The sequence below is a fragment of the Dermacentor variabilis genome, unplaced genomic scaffold (genome assembly GCF_050947875.1).
Source record: "Dermacentor variabilis isolate Ectoservices unplaced genomic scaffold, ASM5094787v1 scaffold_12, whole genome shotgun sequence".
NCBI classification, from domain to species: domain Eukaryota; kingdom Metazoa; phylum Arthropoda; class Arachnida; order Ixodida; family Ixodidae; genus Dermacentor; species Dermacentor variabilis.
Window position 1 is genome coordinate 24,378,609 of NW_027460280.1, and position 26,803 is coordinate 24,405,411.

Here is a 26,803-nt window from a genome sequence, read left to right on the forward strand (position 1 = left end):
TATAAAATATTCAATGAAATCTAAAATATGAAATTTTTGACCCGTGTTGATCTCTCGTGGAATCACCCAGCAGTTGTTTGTTTCTTACGAGCTCCCATGTTGGCCAGACGTCTTCTTGTGAACGGCATTATATGTGTGGGGACTCGATGCAAATTTTAGATTTTACCTTGTTTCGAAATAATAATATAGTCGGTATTCAATTCAATATTGAAAGGTAGTTTTTCTTGACTATTAATATTTGTTTGGATTTGGCAATCTTAATATTAGAATATCCCTTTTGCTTACGAATCGTTATTCTCAAAGCTAATATGGTACTATTCCACAGCTTGGCTTCAGAGCAAGTATTTGCAACAATATTCTCACGCTTAAGCTGTCCATAACAGCAGACGGAAATAAATCACGATCATTAGCAAAATGTGCGGGCCAATGACAGGCAGTCAACATTACTCCGAAACCCTGCACTGTGGCGCCTCTCATATCGCTGCAGTGTTGCTTTGGGACGTTGGACCCCACGAACCAATCAATCAATCACCATTAGGGAAAGGCCGTGAATAAATTCTGAGCAGTCACCTCGTTCAAGTGACACTGCAGGATTTCAATTGCACCACATTCCGATTGATTCATCTGGGCAGGTTCACGTGAATGACAACTCTCCAGCTGACATCATCGCTGGATTATTTTCCTCTTTCGGGATACCATTAGTTGTCACTTGGGATAATGAAGACCCTTTGGTAGAGCTCATTAGTGTGCATAGCGCGGGCTGTTTGTGCGTTTGCTGTTTCGTTGCTGCAATAACGACGCAGAACAGAATGTGCAGCTAATGAATTGAGCAATGCGAACGCCGCGTATAGAAGAAGTCATTGATATCATAGCACCCGCGGAGGCTGCTTAGTGGCTATGGCGTTGCTTTGCTAAGCACGAGGTCGAGGGTTCGATTGCCGGTCGCGGTAGCCGCATTTCAACCGGGGCGAAATGAGGAAGCACCCTTGTACTAGCATCTAGGCAGACGTTAAACCCCAGGCGGTCAAAACTAATTCGGAGTCTCCCACTATGGTGCGCCTCATAATTATGTCTTGGTTTTCGCACGTAAAATCCCAAAATTCACAACACATCACGGCAGTTGGCTGTTGAAATATGCTTCCACGACTATAGCGTTATTTTGTGATACTGCTGTCAGACTGGCACTGTCTAATATGCGTGCATATGGGGTGAAACAGCCCGTTAATGTCACCGCAGTTTCGGTAGCAGTTCCGTTTAAATAACACAAAGTGAAGAGTTCAGTTTAACCTAAGCAAACGAGAACTGCATTCACGGCCGCCGAGAAAGTGCCCAAGTTCCTTCGTCGGTGAGGTTCGAGTGATCGAGATTATTTTAATCGGTGTTGACTGCGTATGGAGAACAAGAAGCAAACGGGTGAAGCAAGATCAGCGCTAATGCAAACGTCACTAATGTGACTCTAGTACCACTTATTTAAGCACCTACGCATTCGCGCAAACTGTGCATTTGTTGGGGAGGAGAAATCCTGGGAGGCGGTGTCTTGGCACCGTCATTGCTAAATCACCTTGACGCGTTCTTGTTGATAAACACCTGTTACCATAAGATATACTGTATATGGCAGCAGGGTGGCACCGGTTTCGAGGTATGAGTCGTCGAACCTGCTGTAAAAATGAACTGTTCTTCCACTTACTTTTTTAAACGTAACGCTGGTTCATGAATTGAAGTACGAAAGTAACTGAAACACCAATGCATTTCGTCGAAAACTGAAAATTAATATCTCGAAAGTATCCTAGCCTTGATAATTCGTTCTAGGACGATATGCCTTGCGTACTCACTAGCTACGATTTGTAGATTGAAATATGTGCCGTAAGGCAAAAGAAATAAAACGGTACTTACTGTAATCAGCTTAAATATTCAACTGACCCTTCAAATTTCTCGTAGAGGTAATGTCCGCTTCATCGACTTATTCAGATGAAAGGTTATAGATGTGCTACCTGCGACAGGAAGCTTTTACAAATTTAGCACAACTATAAAACCACCCTATATATATAAATATATATATATATATAAAGAGAGAGAGAGAGAGCTTCATTCCCTTGTTTGCAGAAGCCAGCGATGTCGACACACTAGATACATTACATTGTTCATTTTCTATTTTTGTGTCGCGGTACTAATTAAGCAACAGATCTATCGACAGCCTCTGGTACTTTTTTAAAGAAACGGTCTGGCAATGCAAGAACAATTTTGTCCCTTGGAAGCGGAGGCAGCGGCGTACTACGAATCTTTGAATGACAAAAGATATTGCTCGACTGGGAAGAAAAGTAAAAAAGTAAGTCGGTAGCACCGGCGACGCCCCTCTGCTCATAGTACCGATAATTTATCTGAACTGCGAACTCGAGTAAAACACGACTTGGAGAGGGCACAGGACCCTTATTAAAGTGTGTCTTTAGAACGTTTTCTTCCCGCATACCCGGAAAAATTCTGGCGACACCTATCTCCGAAGGAAAAAAAATCTATCGCGAGTCTCCTAATTAACGGTATGGCTAGAACTGATAAGAAGGAAATGCGCGATGCGCTTAGCAACTACTTCTGCTCGGTGTTCACTGACGACGATGGTATAGTTCCACATTTTTCGACGCTTGAAGAAGTACCACCCATTGATGACATTACAATCAGTGAGGAGGGAATACTGTTAATTACACTTGAACTAGACGTCAAAAAGTCATCCGGGATAGACGGAATCCCTAACGCTTTTCTACACCGATATGCTCAATGGTGCGCAAAATTCTTATGTTTAATATTTAGGGAATCACTGTCACACGCCGAAATTCCCAGTGATTGGAAATGCGCCAGAATAACCCAAATACCCAAAAAAGGTAATCCATCCATTGTTACTTCTTATAGGGCAATTTCTATTCTCTGCACTTGTGCCAAAGTATTCGAACACATTATTTTCAAGCACAATTTCCAGCTTCATTGAAAATAATGACATAATCGATAGTCGCCAGCATGGTTTCCGACGAGGAGTTTCTACGAGAACGCAACTACTGGAGAGCATTGACAACTTTGCCGCGGCGTTGGATAAATCTGGTCAGGTTGATATCATATTCCTCGACTTCGAGAAAGCTTTTTACCATGTATCGCGTCCTATATACTTCTTTTGAAACTAAGACCTCTACTTAAAAACGATGCACTCCTTGCATTGATTGCAGCAAACTTGTCTTTTAGGCAGCAATCAGTGTCCATCGACGATGTCAGTTCAGATTCTGCCAACGTTCATTCAGGTATCCCCCAAGGTTCTATTCTTGAGCTGTTATTCTTTTTGATCTTCATAAACGACATTGCTCAAGACATACCGCTAAAAATCCGTTTATTTGCAGACGATTGTCTCCTATCTAATGAAATCCACAGTTCTGATGACCAGGTTTCTCTTATCAAATCTTTAGCCAAGATTACAAATTGGTGTACTTCGTGGCAGATGCAAATAAACCACAGCAAAACTGTAGCAATGACATTTACTCGTGAGATGAATCCACTCACTTTCACTTATAGTATCTGCGGTAACAATCTGTGTGTAGTCTCAAGTTACAAATACCTAGGGGTAATTATTACATCTGATCTTCAATGGAATGATCCCGTCACGTACATACACAAGAAAGTCATGCGACAACTAGGCTACTTATGGCGAACACTTCCCAAAGCTTCGAGCGATGTAAAACTTTTGGCCTATAAAACGTATATAAAGCCAACACTCGAATACGCTGCGGCAGTATGGCATCCGCACACAAATACAAGTATAAGGGAACTAGAAAATATTCAGCGAAAGGCAGCTAGATTCATTTTTAATTCGTACAGCAGCGAAACATCGCCAACTGCTTTATTAATTTCTGCAAATCTAGAATCCCTACAAACAAGACGGTACCGCGAAAGGCAAAAAACATTCAACATGATATACAACGATAACCTTGGAATCGACAAAAGCGCGTACGTGAAACCTATTACGCAGCGTCCCACTCGTTCTTTGCATTCAAAAAAAGTTAGCGAAATTTATTGCAGAACCAAGGCCTACATCAATTCTTTCTTCCCCCGTACCATCCGTGATTGGAATCGTTTGCCCAGAGAAGTAATCGAGAGCTCTTCTGTTGCCGCTTTCACTACCGCACTTCAAAATGTGAAAGGATAGTGTCTTATCACCAGTGCTCTAGCAACGTTCAATGAAAGCGTCGTACTTACATCCTGCTTTTCTTTATTTGATGTTCGTACATTTACGTTTTCTTTATACTGTGCATCGCATTGACATCTCTAACGCATCTAACCAAATACCTTTTTTATTTATTTTCTTTTTTTCTTTACATTGCCACTTGTTGAGCAACGCTCTTGGCTATTGCGCTACGATGTGTGTTGATATATCTACTATTCTGCCATCTGAAATTATATTATTCAGTGACGTACTTGATACACCAGTCGCTTTTCTCCAGTTGCGTTTGTTTCGTATGTGTGCTCTTTTTGTTGTTCACGCACATTTGTACCGAAAGTGTAACCCACTCCTACTTAAGGCCTGGAATTCAGGCTAGCAGTACTTAATAAATAAAATAAATTATGATAGGCAATTGCAATTACGCATATATATGCAGGGTGTCCAACATAACCTGTGTCTAAATTTAAACATGTGCAAGTGCTATGTAGCTGGACAGAACCAAGGTAATATTGTTTCCCGCCCCTTGGAGCAAGTCAGACAATTTTAATGCGCCAGCGTAAAGCCCCGTGCAGCCGAAAATCCGGCGTGGGCGTCCCGCGTCCAGCATCGGACTTCGTTTGGGCAAAAACATTTTCGAACCAGCCATACCCAGGCCCCTTCGTGTGGCGCAAGAAAGCTACTGAAATAATTGAATTTGTCAAGCTAAAATACGTAAAAAAATCGTAAAGCAGCACACAACCTACAGACATGATAGCATGGGATTATAATTTGAGTGTACGATAAAACATAATTCTGTTACGCAAACTCAATGAAACCCCTTTTCTAGCGTTTCACCATTCATAGACCGGCCACGGCGTCCGCCATTTGCGCGCGCCGGCGCGTGAGTTGCTCAAGGGCCACAGATCGACGCGCCCGGTTCCTTTCGAGAAGACGATCGCCTCCGCCGAATCGTGGCCCACGAAAGAGGCCGCGTTTCTACCAGAGAGTCTGCCTTCGTGCATAGCCTTCGCGGCCAGCGTTTCCCGGTAAACATTACGGTTACATGCTCTCCGGTTGCCGGGAAGTGTGAGAAGCAGCCAAGGATCTTCGAATGCTAGCGCGTTCCACCCTTGAAGACGAAACTTAAGCGTCCTCCACCTTTCTTTTTGATTTCGCATTACTACATGATTAGTTATTATTGATAATTAACTTCTGAAATACTATAACCAGAGCAAAATTCCAAATCATAAAATTGTAGGCCATCATAAAAATTCCCTATCCATCTTTTTGTTGTCTACACGTGCTACATAAAAGTTATTCCTAAATGTTAAAAAAAGCCTGCCAAACAGGAAAAAGTGGTTTTAGCGTTCTTTTGCATACTTCTTTCAGGCTTAGAAAAACTTATGTTGCTCAACAGAAGGATAGGGAATTTTTCAGATTGGCTATCTTTTTCTGGTAATAATTGTTGGGAAGTTAATTAATGATAACTAATCAAGTAATTAGGCTAGAAAATAGTCTCTCTCTCTCTTTATATATATATATGGGCATGTTCAGATAAGAACGGTAATCGAGGTCCCATGACCATTTTTTGTTTTCAATGAAATTTTTATATCTGATGGGCAAATGTGTCCACACAAAGGAATGAACGTTAGTTTTGCAAGAAACTTCGTAGTTTTCTCGGAAAAAAATCGTATGTCACAAGAGGTGGAGAACGTCGTTTTTGCCACTTCGCAAAGTTGCAAGTTTGGAGCCTCACTGCATGCACAATAAATTTTTTCGGCACATAAGTATTTTTTCGTGACCTCTTTGCAACATGTACTATACGAACAAATAAAAAAACATTTTCTCGCTGCGTCAATCTTCTAAATAAAAAAGCCCAAACTTCGCTTCCGGAGCTATTCGGTGCAAAAAAGGCACTTTTCAGGGCAGCCTCAGGGCAAGATGAGTAAAGATCTCCACACTGAATCTCTTTCTCAATATTTTCCAGCTACCTTTACTCACTTTAGGCAAGTTTTGTAGTTTTACACTTGATAGATATTTTTCAATATGGCCTCAAATTCGGCCGAAGATCAAAAACGTCAAAAAAGTGACAACTTTGACTTCGATTAAAAAAAAAACAACTTCGTCGAATTTCATTAAAATTTGCCTGAATAATCCTCAATACTCGATAATATTAGGGTACCAAAAAAGTGTTGCATTATATTGTTTTAAAGTATGAAAATGAATACAAAACTGAGTTCATGATTTCAATCCCTACGATTGCTCAGTATTTTCTCTTAGGATGCGCTATCGTGAGAAGCTGGATTTAGTATTGTCTTTTTGTGGGTAACTTTTAAACGCTACAGTTGCTGAGTTCATAAGTGTAATTTTTAAGTGTTTTTTTTTTTCTTACAATCAAAGGTCTAAAGCTCCTATTCGCTTTCGTACTCTTCTAACAGTGGGACTTAACTTACTGTAAGCATAGTTGAGAACGTTATCTTGGAGTGACGTGTGGTTAGTGGTCGTTTATGCAAACATTTAATGCGCCCGTCGCTACTCTCAAGATGCCTTTAACGAGCTGCCGCCGCTCCATGAATGAACCGCGCTTGGCAGCCGCTCGTATAGCTATATAACGCCCGGCGCGGCCCTGAATTTCATAGCACCATGTGTGCCGCCACCGAACCAAGGCTTTAGCCGCCGCTATCATCTTTCCACCGCAACGCACCGAACGCCTGGCAGTTATACCTCAGCCTTGGACCTTCGACCGAGACAGGCCCGATGAGCGGACCTTGTTCGAATCTCGAGTTTCGCGTGTCGTTTTGCAGGCCTGGTAGAGTGCGGTTACGGTGTGTCCTTCAACCGTTACTTTCATGTTAACGGCTGACGTCGCCGGCGGAGTGGCGGAGTCCGAGTGACGCATAGCTCGACGGCTGAGCGTCTCTCCGGAGCTGGGGAGCCGGGGTCGTCGGGGTCTCCGGGCGAGCCGTCCCGCTCGCGGTGCCTCGGGGACCCCCGGCTGGGGGCGGCAGTTCGGGCCGACGTACGTGCTGTGGAGCAGTGTTTAGGCACGTCTGACCTCGACGAGCGCGCGTGGTGTTCTCTGGTAGAGGGTGGGGTCGTTTTCTGTACTCACGTGGTTTCTCTGCGCTCGAGGGCTCCCACGACCAGCATTCTTGGTATCTCAGTCTCAGCTCGTACGCCAGACCGAACCAGCGTCAGTGTCGACGGCGGGCAGCCTGTGTTAAAAATCCATCCATCTGTCCATCTCCTTTTTTTGGAAAAGCAGCCCTGGGCCCTGCATCCGTCGCCTGCTCTCTGTCCCACGATAATCTTCGGAAGCGGTGAGCTTTTGCATTCATGAAGAGATTTCCGCGGCGAACGTTTTGTGCCGACTACTCAAAAAGGCACAAACAGAGAATTGAAAAAGGACGTAATTTTCGCAGTGTAAAGACACTCAATGTCGCTGCTCTCAAAAAAGTCCTACTTCCCGAAGAAGCTCTCCGAGTACGAGAAAGTGACTTCATCTGTCAGAATTGTTACCGTCGGTTCAAAGAAGACATAGATAATATGCAGGCAGAGTCGACCGAAACAATCGAAGAATTCCGCCCTGGAGAAGAAATCGTAGAAAATTTAAACTCCAGTGTCAGCCTTACCTCTGAAATCTCGCCCCTAAAGCCACCGAGCGCTCTAAAAAAACGCCTCAGACTTTCCTATGCAAAGCGAAAGCAGGAAGAGGTGGCCAGAGCTATGGTGACGAAAATACGATCAGGGATACAGGCAGCATATAATATCCCAGAGACTTCGCGTGCGTCGCAAGAAAAGTGTGCGCAATGCAGCAGCTGGGAAGACAACCTACATTCTGCCTACAATAGGTGTACGTCCTTTCAAGAGCGTTGCCAGCTGCTGACACTGCTACCACGCAACCTAACTGTGAAATATGTGCAGGAAGTTATTCCAGAGGCAACGAGGTACGTTATTCAAAAATCGAAGAAGATGTTGGATGAAGACGGCGTATGGTCAACACAGGAGCGATATACAAGATGTAAGCTACAACACGAAGACATTACCACCGTTTTAGAATATTACACCATGGATGAACTCGATTGCTCTAGACAGACACCGAACAAAAAGGATGTTGTGAGAATCGAAAAGGAGGGAGAGAAGGAATGGGTACCTAAACGGTTCATGACACGGTCCTTGCGAGAAGCATTCCGCCTCTACAAGCAAGCTCACCCTGCCTCCCAGGTTGGCCTCACAAAATTCATATCCTTGCGTCCTAAGTGGGTGAAATGCTCGCCACAGTGGCAAGTGTGTGTCTGCGTGTGCTGTGCAAACTTTCAGTTGTGCCTTGTGGGACTGCAGAACGCCTCTGGAAGGTCGCTTTCTCCCGACGATATGCAGAGTCTCTGCGTATGCCAGGAACCTACTGCGTCATGTTTCCTCAGGAATTGTGAGCACTGTCCACAAGATGGCATTTTCACTTTGGAAAATTTTGACATGAGCAGCGAGGACGAGGTGTTGATTGCTTCATGGGAATACGGTGAGCTAGTTAAAAAAACTGACCGCTTCATCATTTATGAGAGAATTTCTAAGAATGACCATGAAATGGATTCCCCACAACTATATCAGATCTGTGCAAGCAAAAGCAATACATGAAGAAAAACAGAGCTGCGAGAGAGGTGCAATTGTTTTGCATTTTGATTTCGCCGAAAACTGGACAGTTGTGCTTCCAGACGCAGTACAAGCGTACCATTGGCAGAAAAAGCAGGTCACCGTGTTTACCTGCGTTGTCACGTCAAGAAAATCGACTCAGAACTACGCCGTTATTTCCGACGATATGTCTCATGATTCAGCTCATGCATGTTTGGCTCTGTCAAAAATCAAAGCACACCTCGAAGACAACGCGCCAATCTACACCAAGATAACACATGTGAGCGACGGGGCTCCCGCTCACTTCAAGAATAAATATCAGTTTCATGAGCTACAACGCAGTGAATGTCAAGAGATGAAATGGATGTTTTCGGCCACTGGACACGGCAAAAATGCTTGCGACGGCGTTGGTGGCCTTGTGAAACATCGAGCATCACACCACAACTTGCGGAAGCCTGCAAGTGAGGCCATACAAACAGCCAGCGGCTTCGTGGACGCAATTCAAGGAACGCTAAAGAATATCACCATTCTGGAGCTCCCACAGAGGGAGCTTGCAGACTTTCGCGAAATGAAGAAGGAAGAATGGAAAACGGCAAAGAAAGTGCCTGGAGTTCAGACACTCCACATGTGGAAGTACGTTCAATCAAATGAAGGCAGTGCATCCTACGTGGCATCCACCGCTGCTTCGGAATGGAAGAGACTGTGATCTGGTTTGTGCTTCGGGCACGACAATATAATGTGCGCATACCGAAGTCAACTGCTGCCGTTTATTTCTTGTTACGATTTTCTGAATTGCAATCTGCACATAAAGCAGCATTCCATTTGTAAATTGTGTCCCTATTAAAACTCCTGCTGATTAAAAACCTTGCATATCAATTGTCCCCCTCAGAAGACGACGTTTTGTCTCCTGACAGTGCCCTGTCGAACCATTGAACACAGAGGTAAACAGATGCAGGTGCGGACACGTCGGCTTCAGAAACACATTAATATTCATTTTTATATATAAAAACTTTTCTAAGCGCCGATAAATGATCTAATATTTTTAAAGAATCGATTACATACCAATGTAACTTACGATGATAAATTAGGCAATACAAAAAACGTTTGACCGCCGCCAGCCAGTTCTTGAGACATCAGGTGAAATAGCGAATTTATTCCCATTTTGACGCATCAAGAACGCCGCTAACAAGTGAGTAGAAGCTCTACAAACATTGAGGATGGTTCGGATATTGTGGTAAATAAAATGTAACCAAGTTCAGTGAGTGCTAGAACAAATTTCGGAGAGTTACTATTTCTAAGAGGCAGTAATAAGCAACTCTAGATAACAGAATCATGAGCTCAGTTTTGTATTCATTTTCATACTTTAAGACAATATAATGCAACACTTTTTTGGTACCCTAATATTATCGAGTATTGAGGATTATTCAGGCAAACTTTAATGAAATTCGACGATGATGTTTTTTTTTTAATCGAAGTCAAAGTTGTCACTTTTTTGACGTTTTTGATCTTCGGCCGAATTTGAGGCCATATTGAAAAATATCTATCAAGTGTAAAACTACAAAACTTGCCTAAAGTGAGTAAAAGTAGCTGGAAAATACTGAGAAAGAGATTCAGTGTGGAGATCTTTACGCATCTTGCCCTGAGGCTGCCCTGAAAAGTGCCTTTTTTGCATCGAATAGCTCCGGAAGCGAAGTTTGGGCTTTTTTATTTAGAAGATTGACGCAGCGCGAAAATGTTTTTTTATTTGTTCGTATAGTACATGTTGCAAAGAGGTCACGAAAAAATACTTATGTGCCGAAAAAATTTATTGTGCATGCAGTGAGGCTCCAAACTTGCAACTTTGCGAAGTGGCAAAAACGACGTTCTCCACCTCTTGTGACATACGATTTTTTTCCGAGAAAACTACGAAGTTTCTCGCAAAACTAACGTTCATTCCTTTGTGTGGACACATTTGCCCATCAGATATAAAAATTTCATTGAAAACAAAAAATGGTCATGGGACCTCGATTACCGTTCTTATCTGAACATGCCCATATATATATATATATATATATATATATATACGTATATGTATATATAGTCATGCCCATATAAAACCAATAGACAATGAAGTCGAAGCAGGTATCGGGGAAATTAGCTGTGGTTAATGAACTCGAAATTGAGACACTAATACAGAAAACGAAATGAAAGTTGCCGAAAGTTACAACTTGTCGCTGGTGGGAGCCGAAGCCACAACCTCCGCAATAAGCGTGCGTCGCACTACCAATTATTCTACGGCGACGGCTATCAATCCGTCCACTAACTTCGGTATGTGTGTCTGTGGAACGCTGCTTTCTTATCTCTGCACATTTCAATCTACTTTGTGGCAGACCCCGCTCCCACACCTACGGCCATGGAGGTGGAGTCACCTGGAGGGTTGCGGGTTCTTCCACTCCAACAGCAGTCGCTCCGAGAAAGAAGTCTAGTCACCCCAGTAACACCGACAGCGAGGACACTGTGATCTATTCAGCGACCAGCGATGAGACCTCGGATGAGAGTGACTTCGTGCGCGCAGCAAAGCAAAAAGAAGATTCGTCACGAAATCTCCTTCTACAAGGGCCTACGTGAAAGTTATTGGACCATACAATTTCATTCGTGCCTGTGGCTTCTAACGACCATCTAAACCTGCTCAACCGCCAAGGTACATCTGTGTCGCTCGAGGTCCTTGTTCTGGGTAAGATCAAATATGTAAGAATCAATGCTCGTAAGAACATTCTCGCTACAGACGTCACACACGGCAGCGCGCTAGACATTTTGAGCAACGTCAAGGTGCTGGATAACACCAGCGTACGCTGCAATAAACAAGACGATCATGACTCTACGGCCGGTGTTGTGTATGACGTGGAGAGTTCCATAAGCAATGCTGACCTGCATATACTTATCAAGCCGGCGAAAGAAGGAATTGCCATATTCCAAGTCCGTCGCGTAGGGAGTTCGCACTGCATGAAGCTAACGTTTAAAGGAGACAGCTTAGCATATCACACGCCAAGGTCGGTCACTTTCGAATAGTAGTAGGGCCTTTTTTGCCAAAGCCGCTTCAGTGCCGGAAGTTTGAAAGGATAGGGCATGTTAGCGCGGCTTTCACAAATGCTCTCGTGTGCTTATGATGCCCTGGATCGCACAGCTCGGACATCTGTCGTGTAGAAAACCAAAAGTGCGCGTATTGTCAAGGCTCTCACGATATATATTCAAAGAGTTCCCCACATGGGAAAAATGAGATGAAAGTTTTTAGGCCAGGGATGGTTCGTAGCACGTAGAGGCTGCTGCTAAGGTGCGACGTCGGCGTTCACATTAGCGTAGGTCTTCTACAAAATCCACTGCTATTGCTGAGGAAGCACCGCATCCACTGCCAGTCCACACAGTTCCACAGGCAACTAGCAATACTAGTAGCGAGGACCCTAAGCAGAAAGTCTCCAATATTATAGCCTCATGCGAGGAGTGGCCGCCGTCGCCACGGCTAGATCAACCAGCAGAACAGCAACATGCAGCACGCAAACCGAATCGTGCTTCACCTACAGACAGCAGCCAAGACGACGACAAAAAGTTGTCACCACGATAAGGGTCTTTATGAATACGCTCCGTGTACTACTAACTGCCGTATTGACTCCGGCGGCTCGAGGTGCGCTTGAAATACTGGATGCCCTGAATCCGGTACTGTCCACTCTTGAGAAGCAACATGGTTGCTCCTCTGCAGGCGTCCATTGAAGAAGCCAAGGAAGCGTCTCTCTTCCACTGGAATGCCCGAGCACTTAAATCTCGGATTTTAGGACTTTTGTCTCTTTGTTTTTAATACCAAATTTCCAATCGTCGCCATTTGTGAGCCAAACATTGAGAGCGCCATCCGCCTATCAGTACATGAAGCTTTCATGTCTCCCACCTGCAGCGACCACAGCAAGCTGATCGTTTACGTTAGATGCGATTTCACTTATGTCTTACGCCCACTGGCACCTGATGATGACAATCAGTACGTATGTTCGACAATAAAATGCAAGAATGTTGCACTCACGCACATATGTGCCTACATTTCACTTTAGAGGCCATTTAACAACGCACGCCCAAGTGCAATATTACAGCGACATATGGACCAGGGTTGACTACCGGTGATTTCAATGCGCATCATCCCAGGTAGCACAAAAGGGATACGTAACGTTTTCGTAGCGTTTATCCAAGACGATAAAAACGGGTTAAAGAAGACACGAATGAGAGAACTTCGGCGGGAAAACGTCGAATATCTCTGCTAATGTCCGGCTTAATTGCTTTCTTGAGACGATCTAGAACAGGTCTGCAAGACGTATTCGAAAAGCTGGTCTAGAAATAGGATTGGGAAAGACACAAGTAATCCCTTAGCCAAAACTATTCGTAACCAATTTCTAAACGTTTTCAGGACGTTATCAAAAAGCTGGTCTAGAAGCGGTCTTGTAAGGTTTACGATCATCTGAAGCTAATTTTCGCGGGTGACGGGCGCGATGAGACATCGTTGTTCAAAACACACGTTTAGCTTCGCCTCACGCGACTGGCCTATGCCGCGCAGATGTCGTCAGCCGCACCCGTTGGCACGGCCTAGGCCAATCGCGTTAGGTGAAACTGATCGGGTGTTTCGAACAACGATCTCCAATCGCGCCCCAGATGAGTAGAAGCGTCCGTGTTGACTGTAAGAGCCATGGCGCAGTGCCAAGCACTGTTCCCCGCATGGCCGGCGCATCGTTTACCAAGTCGCACGAAAATGAGCCTGTTAGGAATAATAAATCCTTAATACCGCCTTTAGTAAGCTACGATGCTTACAACCACAATGGGAATGACATCCTGCAAAGAACAAATGGCCACGTCTTGGCAGGTGGCCAGACCAAGCCCTTCATGCCAAGAGTGCATGAAATGAGAACATTGTGACAAAGCAAGAACACTTTATTAAAATGTAATGCTTATGCAAGGTTCGAACAAACTGTGTGAGAAATGCAAATAGAAATAAAAGTACATCAACAATGACAAAAGTCGCAGAAAGGATTCGTAATGAACTCGAAAGTGAACATTCACTAGCACATAAACAAAATTCCAAGTACACATACAAAAATGAACAGAAAAACCTTGAGTGTACTAAAGTGTCTAATTTATCATAGTAAAGTGCGCGTGCTATTAGATGGACTAGAGTTATGCAGAAGTGACATCGGAGCGAATGGAAGAAGTAGACTGAAAAATGCAAGAGTATGAATTGGATGGTAACTGCCTCCAAGCAATGTTACCAATCATCTAGAAGCTTGAAAAGAGCACAAAAAGAAATACCACCGCATACCATCATAAAACAATCCTGTGACAGAAATAAAAAAAAATGGGAACAATGCAAAATTGGAAATATTGTCTTTAGGATATATCAAAGAAGGTAATGGCGAGAAAAAAATAACCATACAACAAAAAAGCAATCAAGTGAAATTAGTACAGAATACTTAAACGGGGGATTCAGTGTAACAATTAAGTGAGCACTACTGTAGTACAGCGAACGATGAGACAGTAAGGCTGCATCTTGCCACTCCAGAACGTGAGAAATGAATATGCAAGCCTCATATTAGAAACTTACATAAACATGGAAATAAACTGGAATGCACTGGAAGCTGCATTTGTGCAACAAAGGAAGCAATGGTCATAATAAATAGTAAGTGTTTTATCTAAAAAGCCCTTTACAAGAGGCAAAGTTGTACCTCTCTGGCAAAAACAAAGTTGCAACGAATAATTTGCAAGCCAGCAAATACAATAATTAGCACACTGACATGACACATCTCCAGTCTCCTAAAGTAAAAAAAAGCACTCTGAATGAGAAAAACGTTTAACACATGTAGCCCAGAGCAAATTCTTTCCCAGTTCACTCACACTTTCACATCCAAAAACATTTGCCACAAAGTCCAGGCACAGTTCCACTGATGTTTACCAATTCACCCCCACTTTCACGTCCAAAAATATTTGGCACACAGTCCAGGCAGAGCTTCATAGATAAACAGCTTGAGAGCACCCTACTGATTATTGTGCAGTCCCGCTGCTGGAAATAGAACTGCCGCACATGCTGGTAGTGGTTTCAATCTAGACACACTTGCTGCCCTGGACAGGTATGTTCAGATATCTGCACTGGTGCTCTATTTTGTCGAAGTAGACACATTGATGCACTACGCTGGTAATTGAAATGTTTTGAATGCACAAGTATTGGCTTCACCGGAAAGACTTGCCCACATACCACCACTGGCATATATATGCACTTGCTCTTCACTCAGCAGCATTGAACTTAAAGTGTTCCCTATGTGGGAGCCATGTGTAAAACCGGTGTCACACGACCACTCTCGATCGCGATCAAGCCCGATCCGGATCGAAATTATCGATGCGACTGGCTCACTCTCGTAGCTTGCGCAGAGGAGCCATCACGACGGAGAAATTCGATTTGTAACGGACTGGATAGCGGCTAAAAGAGCCCCGTGTGAAACCGGTACCAAATAATGCACAGACGTACGCTAGGAAAATGTGTTGCACAAGAACAAAGAACTGCGACATGCCCTGTTGTGCGAAGCGCGCGAACAGAACACGTATATATATATTAAAAAAAACTGCGAGAGCGCTTCGCGAACTCCATGCGCACACATGGCACCCGCACGAACTCGGCAGGCCGCCGTAAAGCGCGAAGGGCGCACAGCGTACATTCCGACACATTTCCCAAACTGCAAACACTCGTACTACCTAAAGCATACAAGTTATTTTATACCAAAGGCATACTCGACTCACGTATGCAGTATGCACAAGCGAGTTATGCAGCGTACATGCTGCATCCATTCGCCAAATGGTAAAATTGATAACAAGCACAAAGCCACAAGGGACTCAATACATTACTACCATTTGAGGCGTCAAATAAAATCGAATTTGGCCGTTTCATATATTGGACACAATATATGGACACATGTGGTACACGGTAATACCATGAAATACCCATCACGTGGGTAAAGGGGGCGAAAACACAATCGAGAACCTGAAGCGCAAACGATAAAAGCACGGTATGGTGCACGCAAAATTCTGTCAGTGCGCTGTAGCGCGAGGGAAGAAAATAGGGTGAGCACTTGACCTCACCTTTTGGGATACCGCACTAGTAGTGAATCATTAAAAAAAAGCCTGTTTGAACCAGTTCCCTTGTCTGCAACACTCTTGCTAAACAGGAGACTAAAATACCAAGATGATGGCTCTATTGCGGAGATCGGCAAGGTGCGCACACACAGAAATTTTGCCGCCTTTCTTCGCATTCTGCAAAATGCTTTCTTGTTAGGATCACGCGTAGCGGCCGACCTCGACGCTAGAGACACACAGGCACGATTTCGTCCCTCTAACTTTCGTCCTTATACTGCCCTTAACGCCTTAATTACAGCGTCAGTGAAAAGGCGCCTCACATAACATGACAGTGAACTTGAAGAGCTGATTAGTGCCCTCCACTCCGCGCCCTCCAATTGAAAACACTACTGATTTCCAAATTAATCTACACAAACAGATCGCACAACCCAAACTAATCACAGAACGTCGTTTTCTTGACGGCAAAACCCTGCAACACTTACATGACAAAGGGTAGCGGCAGCACATTCAGAACAGCCGCTATCATACCACAGCGCAATGCAAGTGCGATAACGTTATTATGCCCGGCTCCAACAGATCGCACAACCCAAACTAATCACAGAATGTCGTTTTCTTGACAGCAAAGCACTGCAACACTTACATGACAAAGGGCAGCGGCAGCACATTCAGAACAGTCGCAAACAGACCATAGTGCCATGCGAGTGCGATAACGTAACTATGCCCGGCTTCACGAATAACGTGGCCGCCTTGATCAAATAACAATTGAAAACACTACTGATTTCCAAATTAAAACCACACAAACATATCACACAACCCAAACTGATCACAGAATATCGTTTTCTTGACAGCAAAACACTGCAACACTTACATAGCAAAGGGCAGCGGCAGCAGGTTCAGAACAGCCGCAAACACACCACAGCGCAATGCGAGTGCGGTGACGTGACGACGCCATCACGACGCAACTATGCCCCGGCTCGCCCGGCTGCCCGGCATCACGAATCACGTGGCCACCTTGGTCACATGATTTGACGACGGTATCGCCACCTTGCGCAAGGTTGGATCGCGTTGATGGGTTGTTGAATATTGTAGAAGCCGCTAAAGAGGCTGACGCGCCGTGGCGTGGCGTTTTGAGTCGTTTGCAAAACGTATTCACCCCTCGTTTTTAAGCTGTCTGGCTTCCAACGTTATCAAAACGTATTCACCCCTCGTTTTTAAGCTATCTTGTTTGGAACGTCTTTGATGCGTCGATTTTGGTCAAAAATCCTTTTCAGACGTTGAATCCCTTAATACGACGTTTTCAAGACTTTGTGTGCTACCTGAGATCCGCTATGGGGAAGCTTAAAAATGGGTTGCTTAGGAAGACCTGCACCATGAACTCTGCTGCCTAAATGATGGCAGTCCCACTTTTCTGCGGGGATTGACATACAGCAGCTGCTTGAACTTCATTTTTGTTTCAAGGTGCCTCAGTGCCAGTGTGAAAAATTTTCCGGACAACGAAACGCGTGGTAGTGACCATGTTGCAGCGTATGTTAAAATCAAAAACATACGCAAGTCACACTCTGCCACAGTTCTTCAACGCATCAACTGGCCTGAATACACGCTGCTCATGGAGAAAAATTCTAAAAAACTCAACACTATCTATTTGGAAACATTGACAAGCTAATTAACGACACTGCTGAAAAAGCCAAAGAGTTTTTAGGCCCATTTCTAAGTTTCATGAATTTGAAGCAGAATTGGAGCGGCTCCGAGCAATTTGCTGTTGCGCGGAACTGACGGTACAGGCGCACCAAGTCCATCTACGACTTAAGGGACGCGAGAAGCACAGAGAAGACGATCCAGCGCCGGATCAACTTACTGCAATCTCTAAGATGAAAGAGTTTCTGTGATTTTCCTTGATCCACATAAACCCCTGTCACATATATGGAGAATGGTGCACGATCTTCGAACATCGCCGCAACAACGCCAGCCCTTCAAATGCCTCGCTCTCTGCCAAGGTCGCCGAGAGATCGACGTAGCGGAGGACTTCTGTTTGAAGGTTGCTGGCCAACCGTCCTCGTTCGCCGCACATTATCCTCATGACGTTCCAAACTCGTGCGATTCTCGTATGGACAATCTGTTTTCCATCGAGGAGTCCCAAGCGGCGTTGGCAGCGTACAGGCATTCCTCATCGCCTAGGCCTGACGGTGTGACATACGCAGCTCTTGGCCACCTCGGTAAGACAACCCGGCATGCTCTTCTGTACGTGTACAACAATTCATGGCGAGAAGAAGTGGTTCCTGCTGCACCGAAGTCCCGCCACCTTGTCATCATCATCATCATCAGCCTAGTTACGCCCACTGCAGGGCAAAGGCCTCTCTCATACTTCTCCAACTACCCCGGTCATGGACTAATTGTGGCCATGTTGTCCCTGCAAACATCTTAATTTCATCCGCCCACCTGACTTTCTGCCGCCCCCTGCTACGCTTCCCTTCCCTTGGAATCCAGTCCATAACCCTTAATGACCATCGGTTATCTTCCCTCCTCATTACATGTCCTGCCCATGCCCATTTCTTTTTCTTGATTTCAACTAAGATGTCGTTTACCCGCGTTTGTTGCCTCACCCAATCTGCTCTTTTCTTATCCCTTAACGTTACACCCATCATTCTTCTTTCCATAGCTCGTTGCGTCGTCCTCAATTTCAGCAGAACCCTTTTCGTAAGCCTCCAGGTTTCCGCCCCATATGTGAGTACTGGTAACACACAGCTGTTATACACTTTCCTTTTGAGGGATAGTGGCAACCTGCTGTTCATGATTTGAGAATGCCTGCCAAACGCACCCCAGCCCATTCTTATTCTTCTGGTTATTTCAGTCTCATGATCCGGATCCGTGGTCACTACCTGCCCTAAGTAGATGTATTCCCTTACCACTTCCAGTGCTTCGCTACCTATCGTAAACTGCTGTTCTCTTCCGAGACTGTTAAAAAATACTTTAGTTTTCTGCAAATTAATTTTCAGACCCACCCTTCTGCTTTGCCTCTCCAGGTCAGTAATCATGCATTGCAATTGGTCTCCTGAGTTACTAAGCAAGGCAATATCATCAGCGAATCGCAAGTTGCTAAGGTATTCTCCATCAACTTTTATCCCCAATTCTTCCCACTCCAGGCCTCTGAATACCTCCTGTAAACATGCTGTGAATAGCATTGGAGATATCCTATCTCCCTGTCTGACGCCTTTCTTTATAGGGATTTTGTTACTTTCTTTGTGGAGGACTACGGTGGCTGTGGAGCCGCTATAGATATCTTCCAGTATTTTTACATATGGCTCATCTACACCCTGATTCCGTAATGCCTCCATGACTGCGGAGGTTTCGACTGAATCAAACGCTTTCTCGTAATCAATGAAAGCTATATATAAGGGTTGGTTATATTCTGCACATTTCTCTATCACTTGATTGACAGTGTGAATATGGTCTATTGTTGAGTAGCCTTTACGGAATCCTGCCTGGTCCTTTGGTTGACAGAAGTCTAAGGTGTTCCTGATTCTATTTGCGATTACCTTAGTAAATACTTTGTAGGCAACGGACAGTAAGCTGATCGGTCTATAATTTTTCAAGTCTTTGGCGTCCCCTTTCTTATGGATTAGGATTATGTTAGCGTTCTTCCAAGATTCCGGTACGCTCGAGGTTATGAGGTATTGCGTATACAGGGTGGCCAGTTTCTCTAGAACAATCTGACCACCATCCTTCAACGAATCTGCTGTTACCTGATCCTCCCCAGCTGCCTTCCCCCTTTGCATAGCTCCTAAGGCTTTCTTTACTTCTTCTGGCGTTACCTGTGGGATTTCGAATTCCTCTAGGCTATTCTCTCTTCCACTATCGTCGTGGGTACCACTGGTACTGTATAAATTTCTATAGAACTCCTCAGCCACTTGAACTATCTCATCCATATTGGTAACAATATTGCCGGCTTTGTCTCTTAACGCACACGTCTGATTCTTGCCTATTCCTAGTTTCTTCTACACTGTTTTTAGGCTTCCTCCGTTCCTGAGAGCCTGTTCAATTCTATCCATATTATAGTTTCTGATGTCCGCTGTCTTACGCTTGTTGATTAACTTAGAAAGTTCTGCCAGTTCTATTCTAGCTGTAGGGTTAGAGGCTTTCATACATTGGCGTTTCTTGATCAGATCTTTCGTCTCCTGCGATAGCTCACTGGTTTCCTGTATAACGGCGTTACCACCGACTTCTATTGCGCACTCCTTAATGATGCCCATGAGATTGTCGTGCATTGCTGCAACACTAAGGTCCTCTTCCTGAGTTAAAGCCGAGTACCTGTTCTGTAGCTTGATCCGGAATTCCTCTAGTTTCCCTCTTACCGCTAACTCATTGATTGGCTTCTTGTGTACCAGTTTCTTCCGTTCCCTCCTCAAGTCTAGGCTAATTCGAGTTCTTACCATTGTATGGTCACTGCAGCGTACCTTGCCGAGCACGTCTACATCTTGTATGATGCCAGGGTTCGCGCAGAGTATGAAGTCGATTTCATTTCTAGTCTCACCATTCGGGCTCCTCCACGTCCACTTTCGACTAGCCCGCTTGCGGAAAAAGGCTCAAATAAGGCAAATCGCCCCTAGACGTGGCGTTTTATCGTCCCATTTCTCAAGCCAGTTGTCTAGGAAAAGTGATGGAGAGGATCGTGCAGACACGTCTATAGTGGTATCTAGAACACTACGAGATATTCCCTGACACTATGGCAGGTTTCGACACGGACGCTCTTCTGCAGACAATGTAATAGATTTCGTCTCATATGTTCAGCCCGAATAAAGCCTAAAGAGATTGTCAGCGGCGATATACCTGGACGTTAAAGGCGCTTATGACAACGTAACTCATCGAGTCATCCTGGACGCCTTGAGCGATGTCACGCCTAGGTGGCCTTGCTCTTCGATCAAAATTCAGCTACCTGAAGGACAGGCCATTCTTTGTGCAAACAGAGGATGGCTTGCCATCACAACACAACACCTACCGTCGAGTACCACAGGTTGGAGTCTTGAGCCCCACTCCATTTATTCTGGTGCTCATCGACCTGGTTCATTGCCTTCCACACTCCATTCATGTGTCCATCTATGCAGACTATATATGCATTTGGTCATCAGGAGTGACGCGTCCCCAGGTGCGCGCCAGACTACAAAAAACCTGCCACTCACAGATAAAGTTATTTTCGAGCACCAGGTCTGCAGGTCTCCTCCGAGAAGTGCCCTATGGTTGCTTTCATGCGCAAGTCAGTGAGACCGTTCTTTGTCGGAATTAATGGACAGCCTATCCCCTACGAGGAGACGCACCGCTTTCCAGGAGTGGTAATAGATCGAGACCTCTCCTGGAGTTCTTATGTCTCCTACTTAAAAAAAAGAAGCTAGCCATGATAACCCATGTATTCAGAGTTCTTGCCGGAAAGTCATGGGGTACGTCTGTGAGGGCGATGCTCCAACTTTATAAGGCACTGTTCTTGGGTCTCCTACGCTATAGTTTACCTGTACTGGGTGGGACCGGTAAGACTAAACTCTGTGCCCTCCAGTTTGTGCAAACTCAAGCTCTGCGAATATGTCTTTGCCTTCCCAGGTGTGCATTCATGCAGCAAAAATTGCCATCGCGCATGACCACCCCATCAATACGTACATCCAAGTCAACGCTTTAAGGAAGCACATCAGGTACTTCGCCCGACTTCCATCGCATCATCTCACCTTCCTTCCTGCCACTCGACCTTGTTCAGTGTTTAACAGGATTATTGCCGCTAACCATGGAAATTTACCGTCGAACTTCGCACCTGCAACACGACCATCTCTTCCACATTTGAGCCTGCGTCGGTTCCAAGCCCTTCTTTTCATTCCCGGCATCAAAAAGAAAACGGAGACGTCATCTTTCGCCCTCCAATAACCCGTGCTTTCATTCCTGCATCAGAAGCACAGAGAACGCATCCATATTTAAACGGATGGTTCTCCCTCCTCTAAAGCTTCAGCTAAAGCAGTTGTGATTCCCGCGAAATCTGTCCCTATCCAATTCAAGACGTCTCACATTACATCATTGGCGACTGCGGAACTCGCAGCTATCAGTGCTGCTCTGGAGTTTATTCGTCACAAATCACCACAGTTATAGTTCATCTTTTGTTATTCGGAGGCAGCTCGTCAGTGTCCGCTGTCCCCTTTCAACCACGGACCCAACGTACAATTAGCTGCAGACATTCGACTACTTCACCATCACGCAATCGACAAGGGGTGCATCCTCAGCTACCAGTGGATACCGGTTCATTGCGGAATTTCGGGAAATCACATTGCGGAGGACGATGCCCGACCGGCGCACGATGGTGACCAAATTATACCGATGCCACTCTCTAGAACAGATGCAGCCACGCGGCTTCGCTCCCTCACTCGCGAGCTTATGCAAAACTCTGTGGAACACCAATGAATTCACCAACGCACGTCTCCACAGATTGAATCCACGTCTGAAATGCTTTCTTCTAACAGGGTTACCACGAGCGGAAGCAACACTTCTGTGCCGCTTGTGGCTCGGCATGGTATTCACGAACGCCTATTCGTTCCGCATTGGAATGGCTGACAGCCCTGCTTGTGACAACTGTGGCCGCGAGGAAACGATCAAGCACCTCCTCTGTGACTGTCCTCGTTACAATGTGTGAAGAAACGTTCTCGCGACAGTGCTCAAAAAGCTGGAGGATCGTCCCTTCGCTGAAGAAAGAGGTCTAGAGCAGCAATATGTGCCTATAAACACTAGCATATCATCTACACGACAAATACAAACAGGTATCCCTCAGGGAAGTATCCTTAGTCCATTTCTATTTAGCGTCTACATGAACGACCTAGTTCTTATCCACCGAGAAGCAAAATTCATAAATTACGCAGATGATACGAGTGTTTATTTTATCAAACAACTCTTGTACAGGCCTCGGTGCGGCGAACAATCTCTTAAACCATCTCTCAAAATGGAGCCAGGACAATTTTGTAGAAGTAAACTCCAATAAAACACAAGCAGTCGCCTTTAAAACACGAGGTACGTGCACTTCATTGACCCACAAGATATTTTACAACTCTGAGAATATAGAGGCAGTTGACGGGGTAAAAGTACTTGGCATATACTTTACTGACACATTGCAATGGGACGCTCACATGGATTTTATACTCCAGAAACTGAGCCGCATAACAGGTATACTACATCGAAATCAGTACCTTTTACCAACGTCAGTTAAATTGATCATTTATAATGCACTGTTTGCCTCGCATGTAAATTATTGCCATCTTGTACGGGGCCCAACATCAGCTTCCTATCTCTCTAAAATACTACTGATGCAAAAGAAATGATATGCGCTATCGCAAATGTGCCATACAACTCACACACTGAATGTCTTCTACCAAGTACAACATAACAAAAAAATCATCATCTCTTCAAACAAACTCTCCTACGCACGTACTACTTTCAGGCAAAAGATAGAAGCAGCCAATAAGAAATATAGCAAACTTAAAAGAGAATACACCCACACATAACACGCGCAGCCATGAAAAATGGCTCATACTATTTTCGAGAACAAATTACGGTCATCAAATGGTTGCAAACGACTTGCCACGGCTACTAAATTCTTATCTAGAAGCCGGCATTAACATCTATGCCTTGACACCATCGGAATTCATCTGTCTGGCGGAAACTATGATTTAAGTCGCCACGGTACATTGTAACCACGTGTATTCCCAGTGAAAGAAATGTATTTACTCCTTTTAATCAATGTAACCCACTTTTTTTGTTTTTCATTTCTGAAAGTGTTCTTTGCCACCGGTCTGCCAATATGTAAAGGGGGCCAGGGACCACTCAAGCTGCATACAAGCAGCTTTTACCTTGGCCATTTGCTTGTAAATGGGCCCAAATAAAATGAAATGAAATGAAATGGTCCAGGCGGGTTCTGGCACTCAAGGCCTTAAGGGCTGTGCTCAAGTTCTTAAGGGTTTGTTAATTGTGCGACCGACTTCGAAAGTGCTGGTGCGTAGCGTCGCGTTATTATGTGAATTTTTCTGTTAATAATTTATTCCTTCGTTCACCTTTTATTTCCTTTACCTCTTTCCCCAGCACAGGGTAGCCAGCCGGTACTTACACTGGCTAACCTCCCTGTCTTGTCTTCCCTTTTGTCTTTATCTCTCTTCGTTGCTTCACCTGTACTGGCCGAGTAATTGAACACCGACAATCTACCTAATGTTATTCCAATGCTCTTCAAGTTACCGGGCTTGACACATCGTTTCATGGTGCCGACAACAGTCTATGGAGCCTGCGCAGCTGGAGAGCTGCGCCGGACGTTCACGTGATACCGACGTCATCTACGTCTCTTACATGGCCGCACTTAAGGAGCTGCACTGCGCGGATCACGACCGCTGGCACGGCGGAAGCCCCGAGACCATGCGTCTCCCGAACCCCGTCTTGTTTATTGTACAGGTGAGGAAAGACCACTTCATTTTTACCGTAACAACGTAAGCCTCTTGCTTCTGACATGCTTACGGCTTATTATTGATCTTACATTGATGATGTATCACTGTTTTGTTAATTTGTTATGTCGTGGAGACATTGAATCTAATCCGGGGCCTTCCGCTAAAAGCATTCTTAAAACTATGCGCGATGACATACGATGCTTCAAGCAAACTGCAAACAGTAAACTTAGAATCTGCCGACAAATTGAATCCGATTGACCGGAAATTGGATACCATAGCTTCACCGGTCATCAAATATCTAAGAAACGTTGATGCCTTGCAAGGGGCAGTCTACAGCTCGTCTTTGAAGATTGGCGTCCTCGAGAACCGAAACAGACGCAGCAACTTCACCGTTTATGGCGTAAAGGAAAGAAAAAGAGAGAAGAATGCCTCTCTTGAGAGGATAGTATGGAAAGATATCCTTGAGGATCTGCTGAAGCTGACCAACGCGGCTATTGAACGAATCCACAGAATTGGTAGGCCAATCGAGAATAAGTGTCGTAGAGTCATTGTCAAGCTTGTTGATGACACAGAAAAACTTAAGTTGTGGGTGAAATGCGCGAGGACGTGACAACAAAGGAAACAAACACGAGCGCAGACTATCAACATAGGATTTATTTGAATATACACAGAGCATATATACTTACGCGAATGCACACGTGGTTAGTAGGGGAATGCGTCTATCTGCTGTGCAAGGTAGCCAAGCTTCTTATCTTTTAGATCGATTGATGGGGTGCTGACGCATTTGTCGCTTCTGTGGATTGCGTGGGCCCCAAATATTTCGCGCGTGAGGCGATTCTTTTGTTTTCAATATAGTGCTGCGCGCAAACTCTCATTTGAAACTGCTACACATCGACACGTGCAAAGCCAGATTGCTTCCTTCGCGGTACTGAGTGAACATGAATGCTCTCTGAGGCGATCATTCCGGTCTGTCTCATATAGAAGAGACCATATGACAAAGGAACGTTGTACACAATATCGCTTCGGCAATCACAGAATTTCTTCACGGGCTCCTTACACTTTTCCGCCATCTCATCGTCTCGGTTGGCCAGCCTGCATAAACGTGCTAGTTTGTTGGGCGCCGAGAAAACAACTCGCACCCGGCCCTTCCAGCAATTTTCTTGATGTGATGTGAAATCTTATGAAAGGTATAAGGTACGACCGTGGTCTTCCGCTTGTCGTTGGTGATGCAGCCCACTGTTCTTCCAATTTGCATTTCTTGAACAAGCAACAAGCTCCTCGGCAATGCTGCGCAGCAAAAATTTCGGGAAGCCCACTGATCGTAGCCGGCCAACTTGCGACTTGAAACTCTTCACTGTTTGATGTACACACGACCTTTTTAATGCATTCCTATTCACAGCTGTTGTCACTCCCCGCTCCACTGTCTTTCATTGTGCAGATGAAAAAGGTAGAAGACCCTTCTGAGAATGGGGCGCGTAGCACTATATTGAAAACATACAAGAATCGCCTCACGCGCGAAATATTTGGGGCCCACGCAATCCACAGAAGAGACAAATGCGTCAGCACCCCACCAATCAATCGAACAGCTAAGGAGCTTGGCTACTTTGGATAGCAGATAGACTCATTCCCCGACTTACCACCTGTGCATTCGTGTCAGTATATATGCTCTGTGCATTTGCAAATACATTGTATGTTAATAGTCTGCGCTCGTGTGTTTCCTTTCTTTTCCCGTCCTCGTGCACTTCACCGACACAATCAAATTGCACGAAGCCCAGCAAAAAACGCTTCTACAAATTTAGGGTTTTGAAAAATTGAGGTAAATTAACAGGTAAGGGTTCCACTATTTCGGAATGTTATAACCAGTCATGGAATGATGGCGTCGTTCCTAAGCGTTGGAAGTCCAGCAGCTTGATGCCACCCCTGAAGCCTGGAAATGCGCCACTTGACCTAGCGTCGTACCGACCCATTGCGCTGTCCGGCTATATTCGGAAGGTCATGAAAAGAATGATTCTCACACGCCTAGAGTGATATCTTGAGCGCCACAACGTATGCCCCGAGGCCATGGCTGGGTTTAGAAGAGGCCGTTCCTCTATTGATAACGTCATCGACCTCGTCACGTCTGTACAACAAGAAAAACACCATAAGCGTATATCGGTTGCACTATTCCTCTATGTGAAAAGCGCCTATGATAATGTAACGCATGATGCCATTCTTGATGCCCTGGAAAATAATGGAATTGGTGGACGCATGTTTCGGTGGATTCGGAGCTATCTATTCAAAAGATCCTTCTTTGTGCACGGTGCAGATGGCCGAACCGTTGACCATTACACTTGCCGTGGCGTCCCTCAGAGTGGGGTTCTTAGTCCCACTTTGTTCAACCTTGCAATCCTTGGACTTGCCGACGTTCTACCACGTACAGTAAACC

At 44.9% G+C, this 26,803-nt stretch overlaps 2 protein-coding genes across 3 annotated transcripts in view; one reads left to right on the top strand and one right to left on the bottom strand.

Annotated features, from left to right (window-relative positions):
• The window catches only part of LOC142565794 (neuropeptide F receptor-like), a 717,880-nt gene that overhangs the window by 401,663 nt on the left and 289,414 nt on the right, over positions 1-26,803 (bottom strand). The window lies entirely within an intron of this gene.
• LOC142565841 (uncharacterized) lies at positions 8,618-9,945 on the top strand. The gene has a single exon (XM_075676384.1). The coding sequence runs from the start codon at positions 8,730-8,732 to the stop codon at positions 9,507-9,509; it is 780 nt and encodes a 259-aa protein (XP_075532499.1). The 5' UTR covers positions 8,618-8,729; the 3' UTR covers positions 9,510-9,945.

Excerpts from the sequence above, each read along its gene's own strand:
- LOC142565841 (XM_075676384.1), top strand. The coding sequence starts at position 8,730 with ATGAGAGAATTTCTAAGAATGACCATGAAATGGATTCCCCACAACTAT.